At 41.4% G+C, this 12,199-nt stretch overlaps 1 protein-coding gene across 2 annotated transcripts in view; it reads left to right on the top strand.

Moving 5' to 3' along the window:
• The window catches only part of lix1 (limb and CNS expressed 1), a 79,410-nt gene that overhangs the window by 23,532 nt on the left and 43,679 nt on the right, over nt 1-12,199 (top strand). For both annotated transcript variants that reach the window (XM_039758347.1, XM_039758346.1), the window contains exon 2: nt 10,762-10,925. In XM_039758347.1, the coding sequence (XP_039614281.1) occupies nt 10,762-10,925 (164 nt within the window). The remainder of the gene's footprint in view (nt 1-10,761; nt 10,926-12,199) is intronic.

Below are 12,199 nucleotides of genomic sequence, written 5' to 3'. Positions count from 1 at the left end.
TAGGTAGGTACAGTATCATAGAAAAGAGCAAGAGAGTGGTAGATTGGGTCCATACTATTGAGGAGAGCAGGAGAACAGTATATTAGGTAGATAAAGTACCATCAAAAAGAGTGGGAGAGCGATAGATTAGGTACATACTATCGAGGAAAGCGGGAGAATGGTATATTAGGTACATACCATCAAAGATAAAATGGAGGTGATCTATCTTGGAGATCTGAGAGTGATAAAATGGGTATATACTATCAAGCAGGGTAATGGGGGGTTCCCAATAGGTGAGCAGTGCACTAATACAGCAAACGAGAGTGTTTGAAAAATAACCCAAAACACCACATTGTTTTTAAAAAAGAAGCCCAAACAGGGAATCCTCCGAAAGACCATTTTCCCCACATGGGCACCGATCAAAAATAGTCCAACTGGGTTAGAAAGCTGTGGACAAAGCAACACTGTCTGACATCCCCTATTTGAAGGCCTCTTGTCAGGAATTGGCTTTTTAGGCAGAAATTTTAGCAAGACCATTACGATATGTTTCGACTGTGTGCACATACCTGGCTGATCAAATTGAGGCGATCATTAGCCTGATTTTTATTCCTATGTTGGTATATTTATTGTCTGCTTGACTGTAACAATTGGTACATACAAAAATACAGGATTTTTGATTTTGAATATTATTTGAAAATCATTTCATCGACCAAAACTCCCAGTGCTATTCCCAGCATTCAGCAGGGGTGCACAAGACCTGGCAGAGCATTGGCTCACTCTTAAAAACATGTTGGCATGATCTCAGCGGAAACCAGAATGGTCCAAAAGAAGCTGCAGACAGCTTTTTAACTATATACTTCATGAAAAGTGTCTTTTCCGTGTAATGCTGGCATAGGTTTGGTTTGCAGACAGTCTATCGACGTATAATGCAATTCATATGCTTATCTTAACTGATAACCTTCTCCATATCTAAATTATTGTGTGTTCTGTAGTTCCAGTTGTTCAGCTAACAGGACTCCCCTGACTACCACAGGATATTTCTCATGCTGACCATGAGCTTGTGTCAAGCTAGAAATAATGATCTGCACTATTTGAAAAAAAATAAGTAATTAAAAACATGGGAGTCTGAAAATTTTTCATTATTATTATGATAAAGCCACAGTAGTTTACTCCTGAATTGCAGCAAATCAGCCCCAGCTAGCGCAGTCTTCGAAAAATTATTCCTTTGAAGAGTTTCTGACTACAGTGTAGGGGCAGGTGTGAGGGCCCAACCTCGGCTTCTGTTTCAGAGCCCACACATTTTGTGCTACACCAGTGAATTGAGGGCATCTTTGTCAGCAGTTTAAGAAGAACACAAGCAGGCACGGACACAAGTTAAAAGGCACAAAGGGTCTTTTACTGTGGGAAACTCTTTGAATCAAGCGTTTCCCACCACAGCTACAAGTACAAGAAGCAGAGTAGCACACAATAACTCTTTTCTCCCTTCTCTCTCTCCGTCACTCTTCCATTGCCTCCTCCACTTCTCCTCGCAAGCTTCATCCACCTTCCACCCGACTCTGGCTTGTCCATCTGAGGCACGCAGCTCCTTTTATCTCCCTTCCAGTCGTCCATGCACATGGTCTGAAAGCACTTCTGGGTGAGACAGAAACCCCATAAAATAGGGCTCCCTAGTCCCTGTGGCACCCCTTGGCGGCACCCACGGTACCTAACAGGGTGGAGTCAAAGAACTCCATGTCCCATTCCATGTGGCACCACTGTGGCCCAGGGGGGCTGCCATCTAGTGTTCCAGGGGAGATAATGCCCTGTGCATGTTCTCTCCCCCCTGGTCCTCCCATGTCATGTGCCATCCCTTACAACTGGTAATTCACACAGGAGGCAACAACTGTTTAAGAGCAGTGCGTGGTGGGCTGACAGGCCAACTACAAATTAAATCAAGGGAAAATGTTTTTAGATCACGTAATAAAACATTGTTAGCTATAATTCAATGACAGAACTCTCTCTTTGTTATTTTTATAATATATTTTTATCCTGTAATGGGACAAAGTGGCCTTGGATAATTCTGGGATCTCAAACTTCTGGAGTTGTTAATGTCAGATGTCACAGGGGTTCAAGTCGCCCCCCAGTGGGCAGCGTTACCAGTTTTGTTTTCAGTTGTTTCATTTCAATGAGTGGCTTTGATGTACTTCTTTGAGTGCATTTGCCTCAGTAGGGAGAAGTTGTTAAAAGCTGACTTAAGGCACTGTTTAAATTACATATGAAGCTTATTTTATTAATATTTTAATAGTCCTGTTGGACCTGAGTTCAAATTAATTCAACACAAGGTTCTTGTTTTTATTGAGGCCTGAAGAAATCAGTTACTCAGTCAAAACTGAAAGGTAAATGAATCGTTAGCAGCTCACAGCTTCCTCTGTGCATTATGAAAAATTCCTTGGCGTCCGATCAGGTCAATAAACAATTTATGGAACTGGCTCCAATTTCTGTGAGGGTCTTCTCGCTGTAAGCCACTACTGCAGATCCAGTGCATGTTGTTCCTGGTTACTCATATTGTGAAGAGCCAAAAACATTGGCCGTGAAATCAATGAATATAATGAGGATATAAGACAATAAAGACAGTCTGGTTAGAAATATCACCCTAACTTTAGTTTTGAAAAATTGCCAAGCAAAGAGTACAATGCTTGGTCTTTCTTAGGCAAAGAAATCACCTCATTAAATGAGCAACCCTGCAGCCAGATATTCCAGTGCGACTTTTTAGGAATGTGCCGTTCAGGTTCCATTCGCCGAAGAGCAACAGAAGCTTTGATGGCTTTGAGCTGTCAGTGTGAGATGTCCTGTATCTTAATTTTAAAAAATGGAGTAACATTTCTCACAAAACCTAACATTAAAATTTTATTGTTATGTTTCAGCCATGGGTCACCCCTGGCTAGGGTTCAAGTTTCTCTTCAATGTCTGTTTCACTTTTTGTTTATGCTTTTGCCTGCTTATGATTCCAATGATTAATAAAATAACAGTGGGAGGTTGAGCTTTTGGTTGAAGGGCCCTGAAGCTGTGGAATGACCTGCCTGTTTTTATAAGTGGTGCCCCTTCAGTCTTAGCTTTTAAATCCCGGCTGAAGATTTGCGACTTCAGTTTAGCATACCCTGACTAGAGCTGCTGATTAGCTGTTCATCTATACTAATAAAAGGCAAAGCCCTCACTGACTGACTGACTGACTGACTGACTGACTGACTGACTCACTCACTCACTGACTCACTCACTCACTCACTCACTCACTCACTCACTCACTCACTCACTCACTGATTCATCACTAATTCTCCAACTTCCCGTGTAGGTAGAAGGCTGAACTTTGGCAGGCTTATTCCTTACAGCTTACTTACAAAAGTTGAGCAGGTTTAATTTCGAAATTCTACGCATAATGGTCATAAATGGAAGCTATTTTTCTCCATATAATGTAATGTGAGCTCGATGGCCGTGGGGGGCAGAGTTTTGTGTGACATCATCACGCCTCCCACGTAATCACGTGAACTGACTGTCAACGCAGTATGTAGAAAACCAGGAAGAGCTCCAAAAAGCGCTGAAGAAAATATGCATTATATAATTGAGAAGGCAGCGAAACAATAAGAAGCGAGCGAGTGACATATACTGTACAAGCATATTCATGCCTGCAGCTACTTCAGAAACAAAGCACGGTGTAAACCTAAAGTTTAAATTAAGTTCATAGACAGGCTGCCACTGGCGTTTGTCATGCCCACGGCTAATGTGGGATACAAGTTTAATGAGAGGACGCAGGATATAAACGAGAGTTTTGATCACTTTCTAACTGAGTTCAAATTGCTGGTCAAAGGCTGTGCTTATGCAAATTCCGAGAGACTGTGTTTGTGGGGGGATTGACAGTTAAGGCGGCTGGAGGAGTGACGTCATCCTCTCCCCTCCCATTCACCTTCGTCACACTGCCACCAAATACTCACAGAAAAATCCACAAGTTAATACACACGCTATCTCTGGAGTTTCTCCACACTGAATCCTCCAGGCACTACTTACAAAAGGTTACATTGACAATCGTGTTACGCTATTTTTAAAATGTTTCCTTTTCTTATCGATTCATTTTACCCTCACACCACCTTAGTTTGAGAAGAAGTATGAAAAAATATGAGGTTAACACAGAAAAACAGATCACCAATTCAAGCTTTATGAATAATCGATTCGCCATCAATAATTGTTTTGGTGAAGCCATCCTCCTTCCATTTTATAATTTTTCCGCCACTAGCCGTGATTAAATGAACGGTAAAAAAGTAAGAGCAAAGCGAGCGTGACTTATTTAGGCAGGCATATATATCACAGCAACACTCATGACAATGTCAATCATGTTACGTTATTATTAAAATGTTTCCTTTTCTTTTTCATTACTTCTTTAACACACTACTTCTCCGCTCGGTAGCGGGTATTTTGCTATAAATATATATATATATATATATGAATGACCTCCAAAAGCTGAGACTTTTGATCACGTGAACGAGTCTGCAAAAAATAGGGTCTCCTGCCCAGCGAAAGTCGAGCAGCCAGCGCGCGTGCATAGCTGTGCTGGCCTTTGAGATGCTGACTGCGCTTCTGCCTTAAGTCAAAGTGAACACTTTTAATTTTTTTCATTCCTCCCCCTGCGCTATAGCCCAGACAAGTGCAAACACGGGACCCCTTTTCTACACCGCGGCAAACTAATATTAAGGCGATTCACACTTTCTTTTGCGTATCGATTATGAGGTCCTCAGCTCGGATTATGAAGACACGCACACGAGTGGAGGACTGACAGTGCCATCACAGCCGATTAATGGCAAGGACGTCTCACCAGTCTACACAAGACCCACATGACTGTCCCAAAAGGCGATCATAACGTCAGCGAACACATCTCTCTATACTATATAAAAGAAAAAGGCAACTTTCCTTTCTTAACACCTTTTTTCCTTTTATCCCAAACCAAAGCCTTTCTCTCTTAACGCTGCAAAGGACACAAAACTAATTTTCTTTAAATGCCGGTAAGACACATTACCAGAGGCACAAATTTGAATGTTCACATAGAAAATGTAATTTCTATACCACAGCCGTCGTGTAGCGCCTTTCAAAAGGGATCAACTACCGAGAGATGATCCATATACATTTTAGCTGCTGTTAGTACTACTTACCTGTTCTGTTACACAATCTTTAAAATGTAGTTTACCCGAAACCACTCCAGTAGTGCTCAATGTATCTTTACTTCTTAAAACGTTAATGTTTTACTATTTAATAACTTATAGACTACATTTTATTATTTTTCCCTTGCACTCAGTGACCAAAGCTATACACACACATATAGACACATACATATCTTCATATCTATATACATATATACATATCTACATATACACACACACACACACACACCTATCTACATTGTATACACACACACATACATACACACACACACACACACACACACACACACATATATATAATTTGTGTGTGTGTATGTATGTACTGTATGTGTGTGTATATATGATGTAGATAGGTGTGTGTGTGTGTGTGTGTATATGTAGATATGTATATATGTATATAGATATGAAGATATGTATGTGTATATATATATGTAGACTCAAACTCATTATGACAGCAGCAATCCAAGCTGTGAGAAAACAGTAAAAAGGAGGCGTGTCAGACGCGTGGTACATTTTCTGATGCAGCTAAGCGAAAACAACTTCGTGACGCTGCCGCCAAATACACAAAACAATTACTTTGACAATCATGTTACATTATTTTTAAAATGTTTCCTTTTCTTTTTCATAACTTCTTTAACACACAACATCGCTGTGAAGCGCGGGTATTTTGCTATATATATATATATATATATATATATATATAAACTGCTCACAAAAATTAAAGGAACACTTTAAAGAAACACATTAGATACATCAGATCTCAATATAAAGTTGGATATCTATACAAATAACGACAGGGCAATGTCTTAGGAACAAAAGGATGCCAAGTCTTTTAATGGAAATAAAAGTTTTCTGCCTACAGAGGGCTCAATTGTGTAGACACCCTAAAATCAGAGTGAAATGAAGATGTGGCAGGCTAGTCCATTTTTCAAAAACTTAATTTCTGCTACTCAAAATGCTCTTTCAGTATCTTGTGTGGCCCCCACGAGCTTGTATGCATGCTTGATAACGTCGGGGCATGCTCCTAATGAGACGATGGATGGTGTCTTGTGGCATTTTCTCCCAGATCTGTATGAGGGCATCCCTGAGCTGTTTTACAGTCTGAGGAGCAACCTGGCGGCGCCTAATGGACCGAAACATAAAATCCCACAGATGTTCTATTGGGTTTAAGTCAGGGGATCGTAAAGGCCATTCAATTGTTTCAATTCCTTCATCCTCCAGGTACTGCCTGCATACTCTTGCCACATGAGGCATTGGGAGGAAACCAGGACCTACTGCACCAGCGTAGGGTCTGACAATGGGTTCAAGGATTTCATCTCGATACCTTATGGCAGTCAGAGCACCATTTCCTACGCAGTAGATGTCTGTGCGTCCCTCCATGGATATGCCTCCCCAGACCATCACTGACCCACCACCAAACCTGTCATGTTGAACAACGTTGCAGGCAGCATATCGTTCTCCTTGTCTTCTCCAGACTCTTTCACGTCTATCACAGCTGCTCAGGGTGAACCTGCTCTCGTCTGTAAAAGTACAGGGAGCCAGTGGCGGACTTGCCAATTCTGGTGTTCTTGAGCAAATGCCAGTCGAGCTCCACGGTGCTGGGCAGTGAGCACAGGGCCCACTACAGGACGTCGGGCCCTCAGGCCATCTTCATGAAGTCTGTTCCTGATTGTCTGGGTAGAGACATTCACACCAGTGGCCCTCTGGAGGTCATTCTGTAGGGCACGAGCAGTGCTCAGCCTGTTCCGCCTTGCACAAAGGAGCAGGTATCGGTCCTGCTGATGGGTTGAGGACCTTCTACAGCCCTGTTTAGCTCTCCGAGAATAACAGCCAGTCTCCTGAAATCTCCTCCATGTTCTGGAGATTCTGCTGGGAGACACATTAAACCTTCTTGCTGCAGCACGTGTGGATGTGCCATCCTGGAGAAGTTGGACAACCTGTGCAACTTCTGTAGGGTTAAGGAATCGCCTCATACTGCCAGTAGAGATGATTACTCAAGCCAAAACTAGCACGAGTGGAAAACCAGCCAAAAAAGATCAAGAGGGAGAAACTTGAAATGACCTCCACATGTAAAACCAGTCCTGTTTTGAGGGTTTTCTAATTGTTGCCACTTTAGTGCACCTGTCATTAAGTCCATGAACACCAATACAGCTGAAAGTGATTAACAATGACCTCAGTTGCTTAACCAACCAGAAAATTATCAGACAGGTTTAATTGATTTCATGCCAGGCCCAATAAAAAAAGTGTTCCTTTAATTTTTGTGAGCAGTGCATATGACAGCAACACTCAACAGTGACAAAACACTTACATTGACAATCATGTTACGTTTTTTTTTAAATGTTTCCTTTTCTTTTTCATAACTTCTTTAACACACTACTTCTCCGCTGTGAAGTGCGGGTATTTTGCTAGTATTTATATATATGTTAGGCATTTGTACTAAAATTTAAGTAATATGAAATTTATAAACTAACCTCCCCTATACTGTTTATCTTCTCGCTATCTTCATATGACACATGGTGCCACTGCTCAACTGAAGGCTCCGCCCCACTCATGAATATTGATGAGAGTTTCCATAAAGTGACATAGCACATGGAAATATTCATGATTTCTTGCAGCACGATATTATTTCACCTACTAGATGGCAGCAGAATGCTATTCCTAGAGTTATTTGGGCTTTACACTGTAAAGGGGGTCTTTACACGTCATTGCTCAGGTTTAACTTTAATTACATGGAATTCCAGACCTGAGTCACACACAGGGTAATGCCAAGGAGGATAAGTAACTCATTCCTAAAGAGCACACATACCCTGCCTGACACAGATGTGACATGTTGGGCTCATGAAGACCAATCAATTGTCCACTTGTTAACTCACTCAGTGGTTCATACAATTGATAAACTCTTCCCTAAGTCATGCCTGCTGTGCTGTAGCTATGAAAAAGTATCCCGAAGTCACCAGGATTTGACCCCATCTTGGGAATTACCTAAGTAATCTGGACACTCCTAACTGTCGACCTAAGCTTGAACAAAGCCTAAAGACAATAAGGAACCACTTAATGGCACCTTCATGTTAGGTAGAATGTCCATTGGGCTCTGGGTGGTCTTTTGACCTTGGATCCCCTGCAGATTTTCTATTTTTTTTCTACAGCATCTCGTCTGATGGAGTTTTTTTTTTTTAATTTTTCTGTCCTCCACAGCCATCTGACCAAAGCATTGGACTTTACAGGAGAGACTTAAAAGTGAATCTGCAGTGCATATGAGGACTCTACCTTATCTCTATTTATAGATTGATATATAGAAAGGCACTATAGAATGATAATTAAGATTATTAAAATATGTACATTGTTAACCCTGGATTCAGGTTTTATTCTTCTGTAATTTAATGATTACGGGTCTGTAGTCAATCAAATGTTACTCATAAATACAGTTAGGTCCATAAATATTTGGACCGAGACAACTTTTTTCTCATTTTGGTTCTGTACATTACCACAATGAATTTTAAATGAAACAACTCAGATGCAGTTGAAGTGCAGACTTTAAGCTTTAATTCAGTGGGCTGAACAAAATGATTGCATAAAAATGTGAGGCAACTAAAGCATTTTTTTAACACAATCCCTTCATTTCAGGGGCTCAAAAGTAATTGGACAAATTAAATAACTGGAAATAAAATGTTCATTTCTAATACTTGGTTGAAAACCCTTTGCTGGCAATGACAGCCTGAAGTCTTGAACTCATGGACATCACCAGATGCTGGGTTTCCTCCTTTTTAATGCTCTGCCAGGCCTTTCAGTTGCTGTTTGTTTGTGGGCCTTTCTGTCTGAAGTTTAGTCTTCAACAAGTGAAATGCCTGCTCAGTTGGGTTAAGATCAGGTGACTGACTTGGCCATTCAAGAATTTTCCACTTCTTTGCTTTAATAAACTCCTGGGTTGCTTTGGCTGTATGTTTTGGGTCATTGTCCATCTGTATCATGAAACGCCGCCCAATCAATTTGACTGCATTTAGCTGGATTTGAGCAGACAGTATGTCTCTGAACACCTCAGAATTCATTCGGCTGCTTCTGTCCTGTGTCACATCATCAATAAACACTAGTGTCCCAGTGCCACTGGCAGCCATGCACGCCCAAGCCATCACACTGCCTCCCTCCACCATGTTTTACAGATGATGTGGTATGCTTTGGATAATGAGCTGTTCCACGCCTTCTCCATACTTTTTTCTTGCCATCATTCTGGTAGAGGTTGATCTTGGTTTCATCTGTCCAAAGAATGTTTTTCCAGAACTCTGCTGGCTTTTTTAGATGTTCTTTAGCAAAGTCCAATCTATCCTTTCTATTCTTGAGGCTTATGAGTGGCTTGCACCTTGCTGTGCACCCTCTGTATTTACTGTCATGAAGTCTTCTCTTTATGTTAGCCTTGGATATCGATGCGCCGACCCCTGGAGAGTGTTGTTCACTTGGTTGGCTGTTATGAAGGGGTTTCTCTTCACCATGGAAATGATTCTGCGATCATCCACCACTGTTGTCTTCTGTGGACGTCCAGGTCTTTTTGTATTGCTGAGTTCACCAGTGCTTGCTTTCTTTCTCAGGATGTACCAAACTGTAGATTTTGCCACTCGTAATATTGTAGCAATTTCTCAGATGGGTTTTTCTGTTTTCGCAGCTTAAGGATGGCTTCTTTCACCTGCTTGGAGAGCTCCTTTGACCGCATGTTGTCTGTTCACAGCAAAATCTTCCACATGCAAGCACCACACTTCAGATCAACTCCAGGCCTTTTATCTGCTTAATTAATAAGACGTAACAATGGACTTGAACACACCTGCCCATGAAATAGCCTTTGAGTCAATTGTCCAATTACTTTTGAGCCCCTGAAATGAAGGGATTGTGTTAAAAAATGCTTTAGTTGCCTCACATTTTTATGTAATCGTTTTGTTCAGCCCACTGAATTAAAGTTGAAAGTCTGCACTTCAACTGCATCTGAGTTGTTTCATTTAAAATTCATTGTGGTAATGTACAGAACCAAAATTAGAAAAAAGTTGTCTCTGTCCAAATATTTATGGACCTACGTGTATATTATTAAGGTCAAGGCAGTGATGAATGCTGTTCTCGAGGTCAGCCCCAGCTACTGGTGCTGCATCAGACAAACTCTGGTGCTTTCTTTACAAATATATAAAAGGCAGCTTACTGAATGTTTCATGGCCTGTGGAGTAATGATCATACAGTGCCATTCTCAAGTCACTATTAGATAGATAGATTGCTTGGTTTATTCTTATTTACTGCTTTTGGTATTTCATTTATTTATTTCTAATTTGTTGTTTTTCTTTCTTTTCTTGCAATGTATTCTTTAAAGCACTTTGAGCTACTTGCCTTGCATAAAACGCGTTATAGAAGTAAATGTTGTTGTTTTTATGCATGAGCTGTGGTGGCAGATTTGATGCCATGAACCTGCACACCAATTCAAGCTGATCTCTGCCACTGCTTTTCACGCACATTTGTCTCCTGATTTTGGGGGCAACTATTATGATTAGTGTTACAGCTTCTTGTAACTTGGAGATATGACCTTCCACGTGTATTAACTCTTTTATTGCTGTCCGTGGTTTCCCCTCAGTTAATGTGGTTGGAATGCTTCATGAGTTCTGGGAGAGGAAACTGACAGGAGGAGCCCTGAGTCGGTCCGAGAGCCTGGTGGTATATGAGTCGGTGCCGTCCCCCAGCCCACCATTTATCTGCTATGTGACTTTGCCAGGCGGGAGCTGTTTTGGAAATTTTAAGGTAACTTTTCTGATATAATATCTGTGGTCTGGCCCCAAATTATTTGGATTGTATGTTAAGTGAAGTGTACAGTGGATTCAGAAAATATTCACACCTCTTCTCTTTTGGTGCATGTTGTTATCCTGCAGCCTTCTACTCAGTCAGTCATTTTCCAACCCGCTATATCCTAAAACAGGGTCACGGGAGCCAATCCCAGCCAGCACAGGGTGCCAGCCCACCACAGGGCACTCACCCAGGACAATTTAGGATCGCCAACACACCTAACCTGCATGTCTTTGGACTGTGGGAGGAAACCAGAGTACCTGGAGGAGACGCACGCAGACACGGGGAGAACGTGCAAACGTCACGCAGGGAGGACCCGGGAAGCGAACCCAGATCTCCTAACTGCGAGGCAGCAGTGCTACCCACTGCGCCACCCAGCCTTCTACTCAACACTTTGTACCCCACAACGAAAAAGTGATATCAGGTTTTTAGAAATTTTTGAGAATGTATCCTTCTATGTAAAAGCGGTCGGGATTGTCCTTCCATCCTGTGAGTGCTACGCACACACGCCCCGTCCATTTTGCAATGCACGATGGGATTTGTAGTTTCGTTTTTCCAGGTAAAAGATGATTTTCTACTCCAGACTGTGTGATATCTTCTTCTTCTTTCTTACTATATAAAAGCGGTCGGGATTGTCCTTCTGTCCCGTGAGTGGAAAGCGTAGCGGTATTCCGCTTATCACAGACTTACTACTTGCAGCTTGCGATACGAAGCGACTTCGATGTGAGCAGAGTTCTGGTGCTCCCATCGTTCCCTTGCTTTTGAGTGCAATGCACTGGAAAAACAGACAAAATTATGTCTCTGGAAATAATTAATGTTGATGGAGTCCAAATGCCTCACCGCGTAGTAAATATCAGGGGGGATCAAAAGGGCGACCTCAATATAGAAAAAAAGTTTCAATTTCATCACAAAAATAACAGAAACTACGAGTATTAAAGTAACACCGCTCAAATGCAATATAACCAAATGAATGAGTTTGTATAAAATATCAAATTGATCTACATATTGAATTGCCTTAAGAAATGGTCAACTTAAAAGTCGGTCGCCTTAAAAGGCGGGTCAGCCTAGTTAACAATAAAAAAAGTTGAAATCTTACACTAAACACAAGTATTCAGACCCTTTGTTATGACCCTCATTCTGTTGGCCATCATTGAGATGTTTCTAAAACTTGTTTGGGAGTCCACCTTGTGGTCAATTCAATCAATTGATTCAGTGCATTGTGCCCATTAGTG

This window comes from Polypterus senegalus, chromosome 7, assembly GCF_016835505.1.
Source record: "Polypterus senegalus isolate Bchr_013 chromosome 7, ASM1683550v1, whole genome shotgun sequence".
Lineage (NCBI taxonomy): Eukaryota > Metazoa > Chordata > Cladistia > Polypteriformes > Polypteridae > Polypterus > Polypterus senegalus.
The sequence above is the reverse complement of the archived record's forward strand: the minus strand, read 5'-3'. Positions and strand labels throughout refer to the sequence as shown.